General features: G+C 41.7%; 1 protein-coding gene across 3 annotated transcripts in view; it reads right to left on the bottom strand.

Annotated features, from left to right (window-relative positions):
- Positions 1–307: 307 nt before the first annotated feature.
- Positions 308–24976, bottom strand: part of SIN3A (SIN3 transcription regulator family member A) — a 68103-nt gene continuing 43434 nt past the window's right edge. For all 3 annotated transcript variants that reach the window (XM_027520748.1, XM_027520747.1, XM_027520749.1), the window contains exons 14-21: positions 24028–24211; positions 22383–22956; positions 20051–20220; positions 16034–16207; positions 10307–10399; positions 9280–9374; positions 5103–5310; positions 308–2862 (exon numbers count right to left, since the gene is read on the bottom strand). In XM_027520748.1, the coding sequence (XP_027376549.1) occupies positions 2632–2862; positions 5103–5310; positions 9280–9374; positions 10307–10399; positions 16034–16207; positions 20051–20220; positions 22383–22956; positions 24028–24211 (1729 nt within the window). In that variant the 3' untranslated portion in view covers positions 308–2631. The remainder of the gene's footprint in view (positions 2863–5102; positions 5311–9279; positions 9375–10306; positions 10400–16033; positions 16208–20050; positions 20221–22382; positions 22957–24027; positions 24212–24976) is intronic.

The following is a 24976-nucleotide window of genomic DNA, read 5'->3' as shown; positions in this document are numbered from 1 at the left end:
TATACCCCAGTAACCTCAGCTTCCTCTACTACGTGTTCTATTTTATGTATATGGCTAATTGCTGCCCATCGCCAGAAGCTTACGACTTTGAGATGGCAGATCAGACATAGAATTCATGAGCGTAACAGAATAATGCATTTCTCTACAGGGACTGATGAGTTCAGAGACGCCATAATACCAGAAACACCTCCAGTTTCACCCTCATGTTACTCTGGTGGTCTATTGGCAACTTTCCCCCACCTCCCTCCTGGGAATGGGATGAAATCTTCTCTATAAAATCATTAGGAAGAAAAGTATATACACAACATGACCGACCCCTGATATTTTAATAGAAATACTGACCAAGTTTACAACACTTCAAATGCAAATCATAGGGAAAAGTGACTTAAGTACAGAATACCAAACACGACTTAAAATATAACTTGCTGCTCTAAGACAGGCTGAGCCGAGCTTGGAGCTCAGATGTCAGAAGGCAGGAGACATAAAAATGCTGTTTGTAAATCCTGGCTGTAGGTGAAGCTCCCTTCTTCTGGTTGCACTAGTAGGACTGGTCCTGAAACCCTATCCTGACCTGCAGGCAGCTGCTCTGGTCATAACCCTCTGCAGATACAGCAATAGCTGGGGCTGCCTGGGTGAGGTTCAATCAATTCCCCCTATTAACTCCAAGTCAACATGATCTTTCTTAAGCAAGCAGATGGGGATGGGTTGAGTTACTGGTGGAAAACCTGAAGATCCTACCCAACCCATCAGTATCACTCCACCTTCCAAGTGAGGCAGTGCTGCAGCTTCACCAGAATCTCCTCCCACAAGCCTTTCCTGCCACCTCACACATGTGAGCTGAGTCTCCTATAGTTGTGCCATCCCTCCAATGCTCGCCCCCCAACAAAAGTCTAAAAGTCAGATAAGCTTACCATTCATAAGGAAAGTCCAGAGCAAAAAAAACTTGGTTTTGTGGTGGTGATATTAGGGATTTTTAATTAAAAAGCAAACAAAACCACACAGGAACACTGTTGTTTACTTTGACTAGAGTAATGGTTGCTGGAGAAAAATTCACCAAAGTCCTGGGAGGGGCTCAGTTGGTGTTTGTTCAGAAAAGCCAGGCTGCCCACATACAAAAATCCTAATCACTCATGTTTAAATATCTGCTGCTTTAAATTTATGTAATTAAAAATATATATATACATATATATTCCATTTGCAGTTGCTAATGTATCAAGTCTTCTCCCTCCTAACCCCATTTATACCACACACTGTGTACACACTTCTTTCAAACACTGGTTTGGTATTTAAGCTGTTCACTCCCATTTCCAATAAAGGTAAAAAATAGAGAAGCACAAACTATACAGCTGCACAATATACCCATATATAAAATATTTCCAAACAGCTGAAGGGGGTAGAATATGTACCAAAAGAATGAATAATTCTATTTTTAAAATCTGAGATATTTTGATTTGGGACAAGTACAACTGACTGCTAACTATTTAAAGCAAAATCCTGTTTTTGTACTGTATGTAGATAAGGAACCGAAGCCCAAATCCCTGCTTCACAGTATTCTCTGGTGAGGACAAGGGACTTGTGTTGAGAGTTCATTCCTTAAGAACCAAGCTTTATTTATTTACAAAAAAAAAAAAAAAAAGTTGGGGCAAGAAGGAAGACAAGTTTTACACAAAAGTACTACAACGGTAACTCCCTTTGGTAAAAAGTGTAATAAATGTCTTGTACACCTGTTCACAGGTACTAAACCTGAAGCCACATAGAACTATGGTACACAAGAAGCTAGAGCAGTTATGCTAGCACATCAAAGCATATTTCTTTTAATAAAAAATTGACAGTATGTACATTATTTACAAAAAAAAAAAAAAAAGAAAAACCAAGTTAAAATTGTGTTTGTGTGTGTGTGTGAGTAAAGCTGGTGGATGGCACTAGGGTAGACTAGTAAAGAAGCAGGTACAAAACAGTTCCACGGGAGCTAAAAAGGACGACTGATTTGAATTTGTTGAGGCTGAGAACCAGAGGAGAGAAGAAAGGGTGGGCAGCAAGCTTTCATCAGGAATCAAATCCACAAGATGATCAATCCCAAAGCCAAACTGCAGGTCCCAGAGAAAACCTAATGGGTGATCTAGATGTGCTCAAGTGACCAGGAGAAAAAATCCAATCCAGTTTTTTTTCCTTTTTGGGGGGAAGAGGAAAGGAGCAGTGACCATCAGAGTTACAATCCATCTAAGCGTTGACTCCTCAAGTCTGTCAGTCGATGCTCGCCCATCCAGTCCAGGTGTGAACAGCATCCGGTTCCCTCACTGAAGGTCGCCCCAGAAGGCTCCAGTCTCCGCTCTGCTGGTGTGTGCAAGCTGCGTGTCCCTGTGCTTGCGTGGGTTTCCTCCCCTCCAGGGCAGGCTAATACCCAAAACCCCTGGGAAAAGTTCCAACTCCGGCTTTGTAAGGGATCACACGTTCCTTATATGTAGCCCACTTGGTGCCAGGTTGCACCAGCCACGCACAGATCAGGTGGCCATGTCCCAGAGAGGCCCAGTGAGGCTTGAAAGGCATCTTCCTTGTTTCTTCAGTGTGTGCGAGTACACGCGCCCCCCCACACACACCACCCCCCTCCAGTTATCTGCTCTGGCTTTGCAGTTACGGGGTTTTGAACACTGTGCCATATTTGACACGGTACTTGTTAATGCTCACAAAGTGCAGGGTCTCTGTGTCACAGGTGGTGGTGCAGGGCACCAGGCCCTCCAGCCCCTCACCCATAAGCCACTTGCTGGTCTCCGCTGCCATTTCACGGGGCACATGCTCCTTGGTCCATTTATCTACCCAGGCCTGGAACCTCTGATGTAGCCGCTTGCTTACACGCTCATGGGACTGAAAAATAGAACAAAGAAGAAATCCTCCATGAACTAGGACTAAAAAACCCTTCAAATACAAAATCCAATTTTCTTCTAAAGTAGCAGAGGAAAGATGTGGGCTCAAGTTACAGATCATAAAGCCCCCAGAGAAATGCCAACCCAAGGTCTGGTCAGAACTAGCTCAGTGCTTTCTCGATTTTAGTCTGCAGCATCACCACGTGGTGGCGTGTTGGGGAAGGAGGAGGTCTTGGAAAAAACGTGTACAGAGTTCCTTGTTTCCATCAACCTGTATTTTTAAACCAGCAACCCAGCCGATTCTAATGTACTCTGAGTGAGACAATGAGGCTATTGGTCATTTCTGTCACAGCGCAAGGCAAAGGGTTTAAAACCCACTATCCCTTCCTGCTGTTATCCCACTCTGTCCATCAGATTGTTGGGCACAGCAGATCTTCAGTGGAGGTTTTTTGTTCCTACCTCCAACGTACTTGTTGGTGCCCATAAGCAAGGAAGGGAAGGTGATACAAAGATGAATTAGGTGTTTCCCAGCTCCCTACATCATTTGAATCAGACATGCAGACATATAACACACAGCACCGAGAGAGAAGTACATTAAATTGCCCACCCTGTGCTTCCCACTTGAATGTTCTGTAGTCCTTTGATCTGCCTCCCAAACCTGGTAATAACCCTTTCCTGTTAACAGACATACCCCTAAGCTTCCCAGTTACTCAAGCAAAATAAACAAAGAAACAAAATTAAAAAACAAAAACCACCAGGTAGCATCTTTAATGTTCTCCTTTCTCTTAACCTCCCCACATCCAATCATTAGCACATCCTGACAATTATATCTCCAATCCTTTTTTGGCATATAGCATGGCATATGGGATCCTAGTTCCCTAACCAGGGATCAAAACCATGCCTCTTGCACTGGAAGCTCCAGGGTCTTAACCACTGGACCACCAGGGAAGTCCCTCCAATCTAATTAAAATCCCTCTACAACCCTGGTAGTCTGGGCAGTCATCATCTCTCAATTGGATGAGCAGTCTCGTGAGTGGTCTCTGCCCATCCAACTTGGTGCGCTCGCTCACTCCCATCAGTCTACATCTTTGTCAACAAAGTCTCAATGTACCTCAAAATCCAAACCATAGCCTGTAAAAATAAGTAATGTGGCCTCTGCCCACCTTTCCAACTTCATGCATCCCACTTCCCCTATGGCTCAAAACACGATGATGTTTTACTTATTTTTTAAAGGCCCTGCCATATTTGGCATTTGGGATTCTAGTTCCCTGACCAGAGACTGAACATGCACCCCCTGCACTGGAAGTGTGCAGCCTCAACTACTAGATCACCAAGCAAGTCCCCCACAACTGATGTTAGTTTTTTGAACACGTGAAGTCCTTTCCTCCCTCCCAGCCTTGCACCTGCTTGTTTCCTTTGCCTAAAAAGTACCAACCCAACTCTGCACCAGGCTGGATCCTCACCACTCTACAGGCCTCAGGGGTCACCTCCTTAGAGAGGTCTTCCCAACAAAAGCAGGGCTCTGTGTGCCAGTCACCCTTGATCACCTCATCTCTTTCCTTGGAAATGCACATCATCACACTACCTTATATGCTCTTATCTCGTGGCTGTAGTCTCAGGCACAATACCTGGTACATAACAGCACTAGGACTTTCACATGTGAACACAGACAGGACTCACACAAGCAATACTACCGGAAGTGTGAATGCTGGGAGTAGCTTCACTAGAAGCTTCTGTTCACTAGAAGGTGCTGTTACTGACTAAGCTGTCCCCCCACAAATTCACAAGCAGAAATCCTAACTTCCACCCCTCAGAATGTGACCTTATTTGGAAATAAGGTTGTTGCAGATACAATTAGTTAAGATGAGCTCATACTGTCGGAGGGTGGACCCATAATCCAGTATGGCTGGCGTTCTTTAAAAAGGGGGAAATTTGGACAGATGTACACTTAGGGAGAATACCATGTAAAAATGAAGGCAGAAATATTCAAGCCCTGTAATGCTGGTGATTGCCGGAAAACCACCAGAGGCTAGGAAAGGCAAGAAACAGATTTTCCCTCACAGTCCTCAGAAGTTTCGAAGCAATTCTGCCAACACTTCGACTTTGGACTTCCAGCCTCTACAAGTGTTAAGATAGTAAGTTTTTGTTGTTAAGTCATGCAGTCTGTGGTACTTTGTAACAGCATCCTGGTACTGGCTGAGGAGGGAGGCGTGTGGAGAAATTCCAAATACTGGTTCTCACCTGATGAGCCCGCAGCAAGGCGGTCCTCCGATACATGTAGTCCTCTGACTTGATCACATATACCATCTTGTAGGAATTCAGCTTGAATCTACACTCCAGTTTATCCAGGCTATCTGCATTCTCCATGGTCTTCTTGCTGTTTCCTTCCTTCCCTTCCTTTTCCTGCTGCTCTCGACCACGCTGACACTTCCGGATCCGCCGCAGATTCCTACAAAGCAGCAAAGCCCTGCAGTGTGAGAGTTCCTCCAGATGCAGATCCCCATGAATGCCCCCCAATTTTTCCTTCTTATATGCCTTCATGAAGCTGATCACAACTACATACATTTAAAAAAATGTTCAATGGTTTCACTGTTAAAAAAATCTTTTTTCAACTGCAGAGATACATGGGATAAAAGGTAGAAATTGCCAACTACCCCTTACCTCAATTCTCAAAATCCCACTTGCCTTGGCAGGGGTAGCCACTGTTGGCAGTTTGGGTTTTTTTTTTTTTTTTTTTTGATTGCTCAGCGCTTTTGTGTAATAAAGTTTTATTAAACTATAAAGGAGACAGAGAAAGCTTCTGACATAGGCATCAGAAGGGGGCAGAAAGAGTATCCCCCTGGCTAGTCTTCAGCTGGATGTTATATAGTCACTGCTGCTGCTAAGTCGCTTCAGTCGTGTCCAACTCTGTGCGACCCCAGAGACGGCAGCCCAAAAGGCTCCCCCATCCCTGGGATTCTCCAAGCAAGAACACGGGAGTGGGTTGCCATTTCCTTCTCCAGGCAGTTTGGGTTCTTGTTTTTTTAAATCTATTTATCTTTGGCTGCGCTAGGTCTTGGTGACCCCACGTGGGCTTTCTCTAGTTGCAGCGTTGGGGGCTGCTCTCTAGTTGTGGTGCGCCGGCTTCTCACTGTGGGGGCTTCTCTCGTCGTGGAGCACGGGCTCAGTGTCTGTGGCACATGGGCTTAGTTGCCCCTTGGCATGTGGGATCTTCCTGGACCAGGGATTGAACTACTGTCCCCTGCATTGGCAGGCGGATTCTTAACCACTGGACACCAAGGAAGCCCCGCTGTTAGCAGTTTTGGCTTAAAATCTTCTAGGTCTCTCTCAATTTTTCACTTAATGCCATAAAGGTTTTATTTTTTCATTTCATTAAACATAGATTTGTGTCATTCTCTTTAGCTGCTACAGAGAAATATGTCTTAATTTAACATTTCCTTAACAGGAATCAATCAGGGCTCTTCACCTGAACCACAGAGCACAAAAAATTATTCAAATGTCTATTTTTTCAGTTCTCCCAAAGACGGTACATAATCAGTGCCATTCTACGTATGAAAAAAGATAATTCACATCAGTGGATGCCTTGGCAGGTATTTAGAGCTTATCCCCTCAACAATAAGCAGAGAAAGGTTGTCAGCTTGACAATTCTATTGTTTCCTACACTTTGCTATTAAAAACTGCTTCAGTGAATATCTTTGTGCATATACATTTCCGTAGAACAGCATTTCTTTGGTCCAAGGACTGTCGGAGGGCCCAAGACATTTTTGAGGAAGTTGTGAGATCAAAACTATTTTCATAATACTAAAACATTGTCTTTCTTTCTAAAAAAACAAGACACAAAGTACTAACATTAGCATTAGCGGTATAAAAATAACAGTGATTAAAAAAAAAAGCTGATGGTGGCACCAACCTCCTTAGCCATCTTTGTACTCTTTGGCCACATACTGGCAATTAAACCAAAAGGAAAGCTGGTCTGACTTAAGAATGTCCTTGTGAAGCAGTAACATTTCTTATGAAATTAAAACCCCTTATTTCACATCTTTTTAATATGCTGGGTGATGAAATGGGAACTACATATAAAGCACCTCTGTATGCTAAAGTACAATGCACTCATGAAGGAAAGCACTTGAGCACCACTTGAACTGCAAATGTTCACACTTTTTACCCGGAAGAATAGCTGACTAGCCAGTCTGGGATGTTTGGCAGATATTTTCTCAAAAATGAACACGGGAGCCTGGTACCTCAAGCAAAAACAACTGAGCATATTTGTTGTTAAAGATAAATTTTCAGATTTCAAGTAAAATTCTGAATTTTGATAAATTGGTACCGGCCAGCATGACAAGTGACAACTTCCCACTACTTAAAGATGTGACTGATGAAGTCAACGGCAATATTAGTAAATGTGGCTTTTTTTTTTTTAAATGTGGCTTTTTTCAGGGGTGGTGTGGAGGCACGGGTGGGAATATTGTAAAAGGAAAACATGTCAACATATGGTAGGTCTGCATAACTCAGTGAATTCACATTTTCCAAATAACTGACTGTATGAAGTTATAAAACCATGCAAGAAAAAATTCAAAGTACAAGATAAGCGAATGGATTTTGACAGGCTTGTTGGTATTTTCAGTGATACTGCAACTAACCTTTAAGAAACTACTACTTGGAGAGTTTTGTTGTCATATCAAAGAATATCTACAATTATCTGAAAGGATATGAAAATACTTCCTTTTCTAGCCAGATTTTCTTCACATAGTACAACCAAACAAAGCAGTGCAACAGACTGAATACAGAAGCAGCTCTGAGAGCCCAGTTGTTATCCCAAGCCAGACATGAAACAGTCACAAAAATGCAGAGCAATGCCACTCTTTTCACTAATTTGAAGCACTGTTTCATTAAAATTCTATTTATGAAAATAACATGGAGTGCATCTAGTATTGTTTTTTAATGAATTCATAAACATTTTTCAGTTTTAATTTCTAAATGTGATAAATATTACTATATATAATTCACATAAACAAGAGCTTTGGCGGGTATTCAATCTCTAAGAATTTAAGGGTTTCAAAGAAAAAGACTGAAAAATAACCTCAGCTGTAATAATAGCTGTAAGGCAAATTATTAAAAACCAAAGGTCCAGGGTCAAGTCTTCTGCATTTTAACTGCTCTGACCTCAGAATGATTGTATCAATATTTCCCCCTAAAGTATGTGAAAGTCGCTCCCCTCTTCCCTACACCTGCTATAATACAGTTTACAAATCTTTTAAGAATTTTGCCAATCTGGTGAGAGATATACGATCTTATGTTTATTCGTACTGTTTCATAAGCATGGAGACTAAATCTGTTTTGTTGAGAAAGGGGCCTGGCACAGAGCAGCTGCTTGAAGTCTGCTAAATGACTCAAGGAGTAGAAGAAGCTGGCAGCGTCCTTCTGTTCACACCTCTTTCCATGTTCCAATCAGGAATGAGTCTAATCACACTATCATAATACCTTTCTGGGAATATAAGACATGAGATTTCAATTTCCAAACTTTGGAAAAGGAAGAAAGCTGCTCAACTACAGCAAAACCTGTTTTCTACTTCTGCAACTTGGTTTTCATCTTCAGATAGAGGTCCAACATACACAATTTCCCCATATACAGGGAGGAAATTTCAAAAATTCTGCTAAGAGCAACACAGCCAGCCTAACTAAGGCTGCCATCCTTTGAACACCTTGCTTACAAGGTTGTCCCCTGGGTGGGTTCTGGGACTGTGGATCGTGGGCGAGTTTCCACCATTCTCTAAATGCTAAGAGTGCTTCACTGTACCTAAACTGTTTGTACAAAGTAAATGGAAAGCTGAAAACCCGCTTTCCTTCTGGAAGTCTGGAATTTTGGTACAAGTTAGGCAGAGGGTACTTACAGGACTAACAACCAATAAAAAAACTCACGTCACCAAGTCTCCAGCAAGCTTCTCTGGTAGGCAGCATTTCAAACATATTGTAATTTGCTGCTGGAGGAATTAAGAGTGTCCTTGTGACTCCAATGGAAGCCACAGACTCTCTAGAAGCTTGCGCCTCTGATTTTTGTCACAGGCACCTTCTGCCTTTGCTGATTTAGCTGTGTATCCTTTCATTATGGCAAATCATTACTGTGGGTATGACTGCGTCCTGTGAGTCCTCCCAGTGAATCATCAAACCCTGGAGACTCTGACACATATTTCTAAAGGGAAGTTATTACTGATTCCTAAAACTCTTACCTCCCTGATGCTTGGGCATACGCTCCAGGTAAGAGCACGGTGTAAAAGCCACACAAACTTCAAATTACTGTCCTCGGTAAATAGAACAATAGATAAAATGAAAACTAAGAACCTAAAAGTGAGCTAACTCCTCGTTCCTGGACACGCAGAAAGAAGTGTCCTGCTGCCGATACACGACATGGTTCACTCACCGTGGGAGAAATACTGGTTTCCGTGCCAGATGCTCACGAAGCTCAGGAGAGGTAGTATCAGAATTCATGTATCGCTCCACGTAGTCTGACCAGCGCTAGAAGGGTGAACACAACATGGGTGTGGGGAAGGCAAAAAACCTGAACTCCAACCTCAACAGGTGGGTTAGCAAATTCTATGACTGAAACGTCTGAAATCCTTAAATTTCAAGATCAAAAAAAAAAAATCTCTTCCCATAATGACATGCTTGTTAAGTGGTACTGAAACACAGTTTAAAAAAGCTGTGAGAATGCAAAACTTAAAGCTTCTCTGAGACACTTTAGAGTTATCAGAAGTCGTAAATGGTTAGAAGGTAGCTCACTGACAAGTTTTATTTCCCCACAGAGGGTTCTTGTAAAGAACAAAATGTATAGTGGCAAATGTTTGAAAATCAGTACCTTTCACATCAAAATCTGAATTTCTGGAAACTTTTTTAAAAAATTAAAGATTCGACATCCGTATTCCCATAAAACAACTGTCTCCTCCCCTCCATATGCCCTCAATGTCTTGCACGATGCTTGCCTCTCTCATTAATATTATCTGCTAGACCCAGCTGTGACAACCGACTCACTCTCCATCTACTCTGTGGGACTGAACTCCTGGCTCCATCTATCCCAACAGAAAGTAAACATGACTCAAAAGAATCAAGATAATACTGGGCAGACGGCACCTCATTTGCTGTTTCTTACGCTTTAGGAGAAAAACAAGCTGCCAACCATGAGATTTCCTCTGAGGAGAGGGCTTTACTAAAAGCTAGATGAGAGACTGCCATTAATTCTAAATATCTACCCCCCTCCCCCCCAAAAAAAAAATCTACCCCCAGGCAGTCTCTTCAGTCGAAGACATGGCTGACACGACCTATACTTTAAGCATCAGGTCCTGACCCTTAAACAGGCTAATGCTGGCTGGGCTTCTAGCAGACAGTCCCTACGCAGACTCTCAGAGCACAACACACTCTCAGCACAGTTTCTGCAGTATGTTCATCCATACCTCTGCTTCTACAGGATCATCCGAGTTCTCCTCTTCTGTGTCCAGAAGCTCAATTGTCAGCTGAACCTGGCCTTGGCTCTGAATGAACATAAGCTGCAAATAAGAAACCTTAGTGTAAACAAAAGACCATCTCCAAAGCTGTAATTAGATTCTCAAGGGTTGAGAAGTGGGGAGGCAAGAGAGTTAAAAAAAAAATTTTGCTCCAGTTGAAGAGATGAGGAAGATACTCAAAAGCTTAAGAGGTGATTAAAAGGCAAAGGTTGTTCATCTTGCTACCAGCAAAATGAAATATAAGAGCTTCTTGCTGACATTTCATGTTTCATACTTCTTGAATTAGCTAAAACAGTAATCAATATCAGAAAGTGCTCAAAAGTCAGAACCACAAAACGTCAATGCCATTTCACTTGATAATCTCATTTATGGAACTTAATGCAAAGATGTAAACAAGTCTACAGTGTTTTTTATTTTTTTTAAAAAGAAACTTCCCATACCAAACTGAAGTGGAAAACATCAAACAGATAGCAGCAATCACGTTTCACCACAATAAAAACTACCCAAGAAATCACACATACCATGGGGTAAGGAACACAAACCATCAACATTAAGAAGTGATCTGTTGCAATGAAACCAATGATATTTGAAATTTTGAGTTTTGCTAATATTATTTGTGTGATTTTTTTAAAAATTCATATTTAAAAGCAATACACTCATAGGGGCAAAACCAAGTCATGTTTTGCACAAAAGAAGTATCAAGTGGTGATGGCACACAGAGTTCCCTGCTGGGAATCCCAGGACTCTCAACGCCCTTATCCTGAGGAACTGCTGCAGATAAATCAGTATCGGATTGATCTCTATCCTAACTCCACAGTGATAAGAGAACAGACTCTATGTTTTCACTACCTTTAGACCATCAAAGCTTTGCACCTTGTTTTATGTCCCTGGAGAAGACAATGGCATCCCACTCCAGTACTCTTGCCTGGAAAATCCCATGGATGGAGGAGCCTGGTAGACTGCAGTCCATGGGGTCGCTAAGAGTCGGACACGACTGAACAATTTCACTTTCACTTTTCTCTTTCATGCACTGGAGAAGGCAATGGCAACCCACTCCAGTGTTCTTGCCTGGAGAATCCCAGGGACGACGGAGCCTGGTGGGCTGCCGACTATGGGGTCGTACAGAGTCGGACACGACTGAAGCGACTTAGCATAGCATGCTTCAGTGTCTCCAAGTTTACAGTCTGTGGGAACTTGAATAGAATTTGTATCCTACTCTTAACATGAAAACTGTATAAATCGTAATTACATTGAATTGGTTCACAGTGCTTTACTATATCCTTCTACTTCTCTGTATACTCATTCTATTAATTTTCGAGAGTTTGATACTGAACTTATCTACTTAAAAATATAATTATAATATATAGTGGAACTGTATGTAACCTTGTTCTATATTTTCCAAACTTCCTGTAAATGTGTTATCATACTTTCATAATTCAAAAAAATTAAAATTAAAAACATAAAAAAAGATCACTATCAGAATTACATGGTAAAGATCAGAGATTAAAAAAAAGCTTGAGAATCATTTATTTCAACATTCTTCATTTTACATAGGTAAAAACCTAAAATTCAGAGTTCTGATTTCTCAAGGCCACACAGCTAGTCAATAAGCAAACAGAACCAGAAACCAGTTCTGGTTCACAGTTTTTCTAGAGCAGCCTTTAAAAACTCCTCTTAGCTAATAAATTTTTTAAAATGACAAGAATATAACATATACACATATAAACACAAACATAATTACTTTCAAAATAGATTTGAAAAAAACTGTTTCTAGGAGTTTGCTAAAACCCCCTGGATTTAGGATGAATAACCTAGAGTCAAGATCTGTCCTATGGCTGTAAGGAAGCCACCCTTCAAAGTAATACTGAGAAGAGCATCCTCTACATGCCTAAAACTGAACTCGATTTCACCCCAACTGGCTCCTCATGTGTTTGACACATATCTTGCTAGGTCCTTTACCATGTGTTCACCCCAACTCTCTGACCTCCGCACCACTCCAAGGCTTGACTAGCTTTCTCATTAGACTGCCCACGTCCATCACCCCAATTTGGTAATGGCCTCCAGTTGTAAATATGCCTCGATTCCTCCCCTTCTCCTTACTCAGTGCTACTAAACTGATCTTCCTGAAAGCTCAAATCCAGTGGGCTATTTAGTCCTTAAAAATGCCTCACTGCTCACCAACCACAACAAAATTCACACCTCTTACTTACTATGGCTATGAAGATCCTCTACCATTTGGACACCACCCTCCTCTCCTTTTTCTACATACCTCCTTTGCTTCATTCAACTAACACAAAGTCAAGTCACTGAATGCTTGCTATTTATCTGTCAGGGGCACACTCAGAAGAGAGCATGGTTTCTTGTGCACACACACATGCATGTGCGCATGTGCACTCAATTGTGCCTGACTCTTGTGACCCCATGGACTGCAGCCCACCAGGCTCCTCTGTCCGTGGAATTCTCCAGGAGAGAATATTGGAGTGGGTTGCCATGCCCTCCTCCAGGGGATCTTTCCAACCCAGGGATCGAATCTGTGCCTCTTACATCCCCTGCAGTGGTAGGTTGGTGCTTTACCAGCTGAGCCACTGGAAATCCCCAGTTTCTTGCATGGAGGAACTTAATTTAGTAAAGGAAAAAGAATACATACAAATAGCTATATTTACATTACAACAAAATAACTACAAAGGTACTATTCTAGAAACATGAGCAATATGCTATTCCCTGCTCAGTGAATTGAGAAAGATTCCACTTTACTGAAGTGACACTTAGCTGGGCCCTGAAAAACAAGACAAAGGGGAAGACCAATCGATTTCAGAGAAATCATAACAAAGAAAATCAAACAAATCATAACAAAAATATTTGAAAAAGTACATAAAAAGAACTACAATCCTGCTCCCCCAGAAACGGTGAAGGACGTGCATATGAGTACACAATACACAGAAGAGGGAAAATGGGTGACAACAGGAAATAGGGAAACATGAATTAAAATATTTTTCTAATCATCTAATTGTCAAAAATGAGCTTGATAATACTAAGTGTTACAGAGAAATAAATGCTCTTACCAAAGTGCACACTGGTATATCCTGTCACTTTGACAGAGAAATGAGAATATCCATTAAAGTTTAAATTTTAAAACATGCATGTGAGTACATGCTCAGTTGTGTCTGACTCTTTGCGACCCTGTGGAGTGTAGCCCACCAGGCTCTTCTGTCCATGGAATTTTTCAGGAAAGAATACTGGAGTTGATTGCCATTTCTTCCTCTAGGGAACGTTCCCAACCCAGGAACTAAACCTGTCTCCTGCAGTGTCTGCACTGTTGGGCGGTTTCTTTACCACTGCACGGGGCTTCCCTGATAGCTCAGTTGGTAAATACGCCTGCAATGCATGAGACCTTGGTTTGATTCCCGAGTTGGGAAGATCCCCTGGAGAAGGGATAGGCTACCCACTCCAGTATTCTTGGGCTTCCCTGGTGGCTCAGACAGTAAAGAATCCACCTGCAATGTGGGAGACCTGGGTTCAATCCTTGGGTTGGGAAGATCGCCTGGAGACGGGAAAAGCTACACACTCCAGTATTCTGGCCTAGAGAATTCTATGAACTGTATAGTCCATGAGGTTGCAAAGAGTCGGAAGCAACTGAGGGACTTTCACTTCACTTACCACTGCACCACCTGGGAAGCCCTAAAATATGCATATCCTGCCCTTTTAACCCAGTAATTTCATTTCTATGTCTCTACCCTTAACATTACCACATGCACACAAGAATATAAATTGTAAATGTTGTTCAATGAAGCACTATTTGAGATAGTAAAAACAGAAATAGCTTAAAACGTTCACCCATAGGGGAATGATTTAAAAAAAAAAACACAACTATGGCACAGGAAATTCCCTGGTGGTCCAGTGTTTAGGACTCTTGTGCTCTCACTGTTGGGGGCTCAAGTTTGAGCCATGGTGAGGGAGCTAATACCCTAAACAAACAAACAAGCAAACCACAAAAAACTATGGCACATTCATAGTTTTAAGTGTGACACAGCAGCTGAAAAACATGAGTTATGTCTATATAAACCAAAATAGAGCAAATTCTAAGACATTAAGTGGAAAAAAGCAAGATGTAAAGTACATAGTTTAGTTAAAAAATTTATTTCTACATAAATACACAGGTATATTTAAGTGCATAGAAAAGGGTTTGAGTGGTTATATGGAGAGTTAAACATGTCTAATTTTTAAAAAGCACTAGAGAATATGTCTAGAAAAAAATGAAGGGAGAGGAGGCTGGAGGTAGGACTGGGCAGGGGATTTGAAGGGCTGCTTATGCTTTGCTTGATGCTCATACTATGGACTTTCACTCTCTATGTAAAACATTTTAAAGAACAAGGTCACTGTGATGACCCAATATTCCTGGTTACCAAACCTTCTGTTCCCTCTGCTATTCTGACAAATGTGTTATCTACAGGGTGAGTCTACCCATTCCTTCATAGGCCCTCACCACACAATCTGTTAACTCACTGTCGGTGGGGGTGGTAATTCTGTCACCATGAAATAAGCACACATTAAATTCATGATAAACATTTATAGATCTAAAACTATGAAAGGCTTAGGAACTCTCCTCTGTAGTGGGAAAGTCCTCAGGTAGTAGAGCATCACAACTGTGACTGAACTAGAAAACTCATTTCCAGGTCTCTGATTCTAAATTAAGCCAACAGCAGGCTGAAAGCAGAAGCACACACAGCCAAGTGAAGAGTGAGGGTCAGATCACTAAAGGACATGCTCACCAAGTTAAAATTTTGTTTAGCTTAGCTCTCTCTGCTCCACCAACTGCAAACCTTACTCTGGGCCACCTAAACCTATCCTTACATTAATACATACAGGCTTTGTTCAACTATACATATTACACAGGTGCAATAATAGTATACATAATTTTGTGTCCTTTTATTTGCTTCAGTATTTTTACTAACATATAATTAACTTTTAAGAGCTGCAAAATCTGCCATCTAGCAGTCACACAGCAGGCTGCCATTAACTATTCCCATTAAGGGCTGGACATCTAGATTGTTCCCAGTCTCCAGCTATTGGCTTTTCTAATTAGCTATTATAATGGTGGAAAACTGGGAACAACCTAAATGTCCAAAGAGACGGGCATAATTTTTTATAAAATACTGAATAGTCATAAAAAGATGAAGACCCAGAGGTGTTGCTAATTGAGCAAAATAAGTTACACAGAATGCTTTGCCCAGTATAATCTCTTTCAAAATATATACAAACATAGAAAAGTTTAGAAATGCCATCAATGATTCTTTCTGGGGAAAACTGTAGACAACTAGTTTTTCTTTTCTCTACATTTCCCATCTTTTCTACAATGACCATGGATTACATTTTTAAACAATATTCACAAAGCATTTAATACCAAAAAAAAAAAAAAAAAAAAAACCAGTTCAGAGAAAATGAAAATCATATATAAGAACTAATTTTTTTTTAAAGGCAAGAAACAGACTGCCTACGAGACTTTACTTTTCCATGTTTTTTATATTTCTTCTAATGAGTTCAAAGGAACTCCAAGGCATTCTAGGAGTGGAGACACTGGGTCGAAGCACCCTGGTATGGCTCTGACTTCTGCAGGGTAGAGTCCCAACAGTTTACACTGGCATCAGCATGTTCCCTGACTACATGAGTAACTCTCACCTTAAAGCAATTTTCATCTGACATGAGCTGCTCAGCTTTCCGCTGATATGTTGACTCCAGGAGGCTCCTTGACGTCTGTGTGTTCAGCTGGCCTCCTGTGGCCCCATTATTGTTTTCTGCCAGGTATAGGTCCGTCACTTGTACACAGATCTCATCACTCACGATATGCTGCAGCTGGAATCAAGCAAAGGCAAGTCATCAGGAACCAAAAAATACAGTTCTCCCCGTCATACACTCAGCCTTCCTTTGGTGGTTCCAATCATTCAGTTAAAAAAAGGTTTTTTTCTGGTTGAAAATTTTAGAAAATTAATCATATAAAATCACTATCTTATTTTCTTAGAGAATAACCGAGCCAAAATCTTCAACCATATCATTGGTCCACGACTAAAATGTTCATATATATTTAAGAGAAAAACCATAGGTAACTCAGGTTAACATGGTACTATTTAAAGTTCTAGTGTTGGTCACTCGGTTGTGTCTGACTCTTTGTGACCCCATGGAGCCCACCAGGCTCCTCTGTCCATGGAGTTCTCCAGGCAAGAATACTAGAGTGGGTTGTCACTTCCTTCTCCAGGGGATCTTTCCCACCCAGGGATTGAACCTGGGTCTGCCACATCGCAGACAGACTCTTTACCGACTGAGCCACCAGGGAAGCCATTTAAGGTACTTAAAATTTTTTTTTACATGAAAGAAAATTTCTATGGCTTGCTACCTTTATGGCACTTCTTTACCATTTATAATTTGCTTTCACACATACTCTCATTTGATCCACACAACTACCCTGGGAAGCAGTCTGGACAGGGGTGCCCTGTTATATATGAGACAAACGTACATTTTAGATAAGAAAACTCACTGTGTGCTAAGGTGAGGAGAGGGAACTTGGAGAACCATGAAAACAAGATCCATTCCTATAGTCAAAGCCCTGGTACAAAGAGAAATTCAACAGGCCTCGAAGAAGCTGTTGCTGAATTAATCTGTCATTGGCACTCAGCTGAAGGAGCTAAGTCAGAACAAATATTCAAGTTTCTGGACCCCAGGCCAATATTCTTTCTAACACATTCCCTATTTTTCCACATCTGATAATAAAAGCATAGAATTTAAACTTTATGCAAATTAACTCATTTTCAATACATGTCAATCATGATTGACTACTGGTAACTTCGGTGACTATCTTGTTAAACTCTCTGATGACTAGCAAGTTGAACCCTTCGGAGATTCCATTCTTATAGGTCATGATGATATCATCTATCAAAAAATAAAAATTCCTTCAAATGAAATTTTACCCCTTAAAAACGCCAAAGGCTGTGAAAAACAGATAAAGAAAGCAAAATGTTAATTGCAATAACAATTTATTTTACTTTAAAATTCTCATAACCACTGAGCCGTTCTATTTTTAGGAAGATACACTCTTTTTGAAGCACTAGTAACTATGACAACTACTTATTTTTAACATTTGAAAAAGTCTTAAATGACAAGTATGTGTATTTGTAGATAAATGGACAAAATGTAAGGTCAGACAGTGAGTGACCTGATGGTGGTAGAAAGGCCAGCAACTGGAAATGGTTAAATTACAATTAGGCCATACAACAGCTTTTAATGTGACTGTTAAAATAATGCTTATAACTTGAAAATACAGGGGAAAGCTTAAAACACAGTGTTTAAGAGAAAAAAGCAGTGCAAAAAAAAAAAAGTATACAAAGCATGGTCTCTACTATGTAGATACATTTTTATACTTCCCTGTTAAAGGTCACCGACTCCTTCCACACCCTCTTCTTGGATTTCTGGCCCCACCCAGTCTTTGGAAAGGGTAGCATTATAAATCTAGGCACAAACAGGCAACTCCCAACCCAATGTTAGGCTTGTCAAATTCTCTCTCCTGCTAAACTGAAATGACACAATGAGTGTGTCTGGTAGACAGACATTTCACAGAGGAGCACCTGGATTGGAAAGGTTGGTCATGTCAGCACTGAAAACACTCAGGGGGCCGGACGTTCATCTGCAGAGAGAAGTGTGAGGATGGGGAAGATGTCCAGAAAAGAGGCATGCTGGAGAGGGAAAAAACCTTCCTAGTCTAGTCCCTACCTGGTCTGGCCATACTTTCAGTCCCACACTAGACATTTGTGAGACTGCCTATTGTATTCTTAAGCAAACCTGTATTAAACTAGTTTGGAAAAGTAAGCTAAATATATGGTTTGACCTTGCAATGTATATTCGACCTCCAGTCAATAATGAACTCTGGGAGAACAGCAAAGGATTTAAGGAGAAATGTTATGCCTCCAATTCAGGAGTTAAGCTGAGAAGCATAAACATATGTTTTTAAAACACTAGATTTGGATTTCTGGATACAATCTGTCTCCATAAAAAAAAAGACTGGACCTTATGTATTACTGACTCAAAATAATCACCAGGTGCTTCTAGTAAATGGACTAATCACTAATCTATTGTTTAAAAAATCAACTGTGGGCTTACAAAAAAAGAAAAGGCTGGTTGTATTGGATTTTTAAAGTTGAGCTGATAGTATGCAAGACTTTACTTCTAGCTACAGCAACAGCAAACTTGTAAACAGAAACATAAGCACATGGTATGGTAAGTGGACTCTTACATAAATTTAGGGGACATTAATAGGCATTAGCCTCTCAAAAATTATGACCATAGCTGATTATATCCATGTAAAGATTTCTGTCTGTCAACATAAAGAGCCCTTAAGGGAAGGCCTAATAACTGCTTCAACTTGCAGCTCCCTCCCTGACAACTTTTGTGAAGATGCCAAGATTCAGTTATTCCTTGACTTTGAGTAGATCCTACGAGACGGGTGCAAAGCCACACATCCTTCGAAACTCAAGACAAAAGCAAGAGTACCTCACAAAGGACTCCTTTGTGATTTTACCTAAGGAAGGCACTTTCCACTTTAAAGAAAAAAGTGGGACTTCCCTGGCGGGGCAGTGAATAGGCATCTGCCTGCCAACACAGGGGACACAGGTTCAATCCCTTGTCCGGGAAGATTCCACATGCCTCAGAGCAACTAAGCCCGTGTGCCCTAGAGCACGTGCTCTGCAATAAGAGAAGCCACTGCAATGAGAAGCCTGATCACCGCAATGAAGAACAGCCCCCCGCTTGCCATAATGAAAGAAAGCTCATGTGCAGCAACAAAGACCCAGTGCAACCAAAAATAAATAAATTCATTAATTAAAGAAAAAAGCGTACTAACAACAGACTGATACCTTTGAGAACTCAGAACAAAAGGCAAAGGAATGGAAATCTATTATATGTTATTTGCTATAAAATTATCATTGTTGTAAAGAACAACATATCTACAAACTCCCAGGGTACCCCAAGAATAAACCACAAAGCCAACTATAAACCTAACTCAGAGGGAGTCTCAGATAGTGAGGCTGACAGAGTATTATAAAAGATGTTATACAAAACCCTTCCTGTAAAAAGAACTTCAAATGTTAAATGAGGAAAGTCCATAGAATTACCAACACCTATTCAGACAGTAAAAAAAAATCCACCTGCAATGCAGGAGTCTGGGGTTCGATCCCTGGGTCAGGAAGATCCCCTGGAGAAGGAAATGGCAACCCACTCCAGTATTCTTGCCTGGAGAATTCCATGGACAGAGGAGTCTGGCGGGCTCCAGTCCATGGGGTCACAAAGAGTCAGACACGATTACGTGACTAACACTTTCACTTTTCACAGAAGAGGAAATAGCTCACACCTGGTACATAACGTAAGAGCTGGGAAGATGGGACAGGAGCTGGGGGCAAAACCTCACATGTGAGGTAGGTTCCTCCTCCCAGGGCACACTGAGCAAAGCAGTCAGTCACATGGCTGCAGCCCTTCCACTCAGTTAACAGGAGAGATCCAACATCACATTAACCTCTCCCTCCCCTCTACAACCACGTGTTCGTTAACATTATCACATGAGAAAACTGCCCATCTGTTCCCAGAAGAAAACCTGCCCCACCTGTAGATGAGGACTATCTCCCTCCCCAACCCTCGCCCGCACCACACCCTCACCTGTCTGACAATGCTCTGGATGAGTTTGTCCATGGTAAAGGCAATGTAGGCATGAATGGTGAACATCTCTCTCAGCGAATCTTCGTACTGGGACGAGTCTATGTTGCCATCCAGCAGGCTCCGCACCATGTCCAGGAAAGCTGGGTAATAATCTTCTACATCAACATCCACTGTGGGAAAGAGGGGAGAGGTGAGGCCTTACCCTGCTAAGAAAAGATGGGAAGAGGGCAGGGCAAATCCCACAGCTGCCTGAAAAGCACTGCACAGAACCAACCCTCAGTATTCAGTGTGCTGCAAACAGATGAGATCTGACAGGTGGCCACAACCCCAGCACTGTCTATCAAAGGAGAGTGACGCTGCAATTTCAACAGCGGCCTCTAACCCTCTGACTGACCAAAACACTTATTTACAGTACGGCTGGCAATGCGTGACATGAGAGCAAAACATCCCAGGAAAGAAGTTTCTTCAAAAAGCTGTCGGCTCCCTGCTAGGAGAGGAGCCTGCAAAGGGAGTATCCCCCACGTGGGTGGGCTGCTTGCTCAAAGAGCTATTTCACAAAGCATGAAGGCTGAAGAGAAAAGGCAGACAGACCCGAACACTAGCACTGAGAAGCCTCTCAGAACAGGAAACTAGGAGGGCAGATTAATCTTTTATGAATAATGAAGTGTCTGCATTTGTCAAAGTCCTTTTGTTTAAAAGTGGATTCCCAACACTGTAGTTCACAAATTACATCAAATGATCTATACTTGCTGCATATGAATCACCTCAACCACCAGATAGAAACCTTATCAGTTGTTACAGACATTTGGCAACTAACAGCGCACGAGGAAAGGTGAAAGGGCTCCACCTTTAGCTTACTAAAATAAGACCTATTTACATGCAGATGGCAAATCTCATCTCCAGTGCTGGCAATCCAGACAGCAGTGCAAGGGGGCTACTGATTATGTGGTTTCCTGATCTGGGGGCAGGTTACACAGGTGTGTTTGCTTTGTAAAAACTTACTGAGCTACGCAATTCTGTATGTGTTGTATACTTCAACCAAAAGTTCACTACAATGAGAAAAATTATAAAGAGAACTCTTTGTCTTTGACATTTAGCTACCTCTTTTTAAGTTTATACAGGGGAAAAAAGGCTCTGAGAACAAAAATTGAGTCCATTTCCATTTATTTGAAGTGTGATGGATTCATTCAAGACAGGCAAAACAGGACAACTACTATTTAAGAGAAGCAACTGGCTTGAGTTTCCTGACAGAACATTACCTTGTTCAGATCCACAGCAGAGGCATGGGCTGTGTTATTGCTGTGAAAAATGCTTTCACGTCAGAATAAAGCTATGAGTTCTACTGGTGCAAACCACGTGAGCCATGATCAGTGGAGGCTTGGCATTATTACTCAAGAACAAACTGTTAGCCTCAAAAATCAGGTTAAGTCAATGGTCAAGCCAAGATTAGGTCATCTTTCTTGTTTCCTCCCAAGCAGAGGGAATCGCCACACTGAAGTCTAAAAGATGTCTCTCTCAAGCTAGGATTAATCCAGATAAAGGCTTTTAGAATTAATTTCCAAGGTCATTAGCTCTCCAATAGATAGATGGCCAGGGCTTCACATGGGCTTCTTACATGACTAACAGTTAAGAAAAAAAAGATAATTCATTCCAAAAATGGGTTATTTCCTAAAGAACACACAAGAAGGTTTCACAGAAGAGCTTTGGCTAACAGATTAAGTACCTAACTTACAACCTGAAGGGAGATCTAGAAGCAAGCAGCACAGAATCACGTAGAGCATGTGGAGGCTTCCTTAACCTTCCCTTATTTTCCTTTTTCTGAGTTTTCTATCTTCATTCCTGTTCTGCTGTCTCAAACCATCTCCTGAGTCCCCATCTCTTTTTTTTGCAATTGTCTCAGGCATGAACAGTTGTTCCGTCGTGGAGTGGAACCAACTATGATGCTTCAGTCATTCTCTGTCCTTTCAGAGAGACCTTCCATTTGGGAAACTGACGACGGTAACTGACACCCACTTCCTTGGTGTCCACAGTACCAGCTACTGAGGGTCTATGATCTAAGCAAGGCACAGGGTGCTTTGCATATTTCCCCCAATTCTCCCAGCAGCCCCACAAGATAACAAGTAGCACCTCCAGTTTACAGAGAAACAGGTTCAGAGAGTTTAAGTAAGGTCACGCAACCAGTAAATTGCAGTGCTAGGATTTGAACCCAGCCAGCCTCTACGGACTGCCTGTGCTCTATGCATTAACATAAAAGAAAGCAGTCCTGAGTCTAACTAGGTCCTGCATCCCCGAGCTCTCACACCTTCTGCAGACCGACAACCCTAGCACTCACTAGGTTCTTTGAGACGCAGCTGGATGGCAGGGCTGTCACTCTTGTCTCGCTTGATGCCCAGCACTTCCCGTTCCCACTCTCTTTCTCGGTTTTCTTCTTCAATTTGCCGTTCAGCTTGGGAACAAATCCGCAGCAGCCTCAAGCAGAGTATCTGGTGCAGCCGCATAAAGATATACCAGTTATTATTAACATAGAAGAGGTTGTACACTTCATCCATCCCTCTTAACTTCTGAGCTGCTGTGTTACTAAATAGTAGCTTGGACTTAGGGGGACTGCCCCCAACACCATTGTGCTTCTTAGCCGCCCCTGTGGCTTCATCTACATCCATCTCTTCTTCTTCCTCTTCCTCCACATCTGAGAGATCACCTCTCTGAGCAAAGAGCAGATCTGGAATAAAATGATGCATGATTTGCTTGATTTTGTATTTGTCTTCCTTCTGAATGCCTGTCTGCCTCTTCACGTGGTGGATAATCAGAGCAGCAGCATCTTCCAGAATCTGTTTGTCTTCATAGGCAAGTGAGAGGTGTGGGCCAACAGGTACACCAGCGTTTTCTTCCGTAGCCTGCTCTTGCCTCTACCAGGAGAGAGAGACAAAGTATTATGTGACAGCTACAAAAGCAACAAACAGACCTACGAGATTACACCAGCAGTATGTTCTACTAACCATAATGGCCACTATTTTCCAATCGAAAACTTCCAGAAACAAAAAGATAATGTGCAAGATGTGGTTTGATACCAAAATGACTGGAGGTACCATGACATGGTACCTCCCAGACAATAGGACAGAAAGAAGACCATCTTCTAAAATTTTACATTAGTACTTATGGAGGATACGATAGGAGGTCTAAAATTTCCTTTAAAATACTTCTGGGAGTGAGGAAGGTGGCAGATATAACAAAACTGGCAAGACAGAGAGGAAATTAAATTTATGTCAGTTCATTTTACTGCTCTCTCCCTTTTCATGTATGCTTGATATTTTCATAATAAAGTTTAAAACTCAAGATCACACCCTTCTAGAAATTCTCAATCATACTCTATTTGTTTCTATCCATCCCCTAAGACTATGAGCTCAAAGAAAGAAGGATTAACTTCTTATTCATCTCTGTATCCTAGCTCCCAGTACTCTACATAATCCTGAAGGATGCTGAATAAACAAGGGATTAGCAAGAGTCTGGGGGCAATTCTCTGGTGGTCCAGTGGTTAAGACTCCCTGTTCTCAGTGCCAAAGGCCTGGGTTCAGTCCCTGGTGGGGGAACTGAAATCCCACAAGCCACACAGCATGGTCAAAAACAGAGAGAGAAAGAGTGTGGGGATTGAAGATAGTATTTTAAGTTGTGGAAGGTTGAGATAGGCTACAAGAAGGAATATAAGGTACTGTTGGAAGAAAATATGGAGAGAAGTGGAAGGGTGGCAGTGGGCATTAACTATAACCAGGATGGAAAACTGGAAAACCAGTAAAACAGCTTAGTGAGCCTTAGATTTAAAATGGTAGAAGAACTGGGAATAGAAGTCTATCCTATGAAGCAACAATCAACAAACCTTGGAGGGTCTCATGCTCATGTAACAAAGGTAATTTGCAGGAGTCAAAGCTATGCTGAGCATACAGACTGGAGACTTCTCACAAATGTTGGGATCCCTGACTCACCTCATCATAGATACTCTCAATCTCATTGAGTAAGCTCTTGGACCTCAGGACCTTGGTGTCGTTTTGTTTAAAGTTGATGCCTTGGTGGTCCAGAGATTTCAAGTAGTATTTCTCATTTTGCTCTCTCCACACCTTGTTAAAGCCTCTCTGAGCTTCTCGCCATTCTTCCTCTTTCATCTTCAACCTAGTGGGGTGGAGGGTGGAAAAGAAAGACAGCAGAGTCCAGAGGAGGGAATTTTAAGGCAAGGAGTCATATTACAATTGCAGACTGGAATCCTGACTCTGCCACATTAGCCATGTAAAACTGCCTCCTTATCCATAAAAAGGGGATAAGAGCACCTCATCCCACAAGGGCTTAGAAGTAAGAAATATGTCAGGTTTACTTTATTTCAAAGGTCAACAGGTACAGCAGATCTGTCAGATCTGTTGGCAACTCTGGGGTAAATTTATTCAAACTAGTCTTGAACTCTGATACACAAGAAAACTACTCATTCAGGACTTAGTATGGGGAATTTATCCCAAAGTCAGAAATCTTGCCGAGAACAGTTGTTTCTCAAACAACATTCCACAGAATACCCTAGAAGAGTAGATTCTCTTCCTTGGCCAGCTAAAACAAAGAGAAACAAGTTTCTTTGCTACAGGACTTCTGAGAATGGTTACTATGCTAACGTAAATGTTCAAGAGCAGAGAACTTGCACAACAATGAATGCTCCTCTAGACAGAGCTTGGAAGTTCCAATGAAAACAACTGACTCTGATTCTCTAGAAGAGAGGAGAATAAAATCAAAACCAGCACTAGAACTGAAGGATATCCTCCACCTCGAAGACAAAAGTTAAACACTACTGGCAAGAAGGCAAACACCTTCTGCCAGCTCTTGAGAGGAAGACTGAGGAGGAACAAGAAAATCTGGGCACGTGTGAACTGTGCAGCGGATAAGTTTTCACCAGGT

Source organism: Bos indicus x Bos taurus, chromosome 21 (genome assembly GCF_003369695.1).
Source record: "Bos indicus x Bos taurus breed Angus x Brahman F1 hybrid chromosome 21, Bos_hybrid_MaternalHap_v2.0, whole genome shotgun sequence".
NCBI classification, from domain to species: Eukaryota; Metazoa; Chordata; class Mammalia; order Artiodactyla; family Bovidae; genus Bos; species Bos indicus x Bos taurus.
This window is presented reverse-complemented; position numbering and strand designations above follow the sequence as displayed.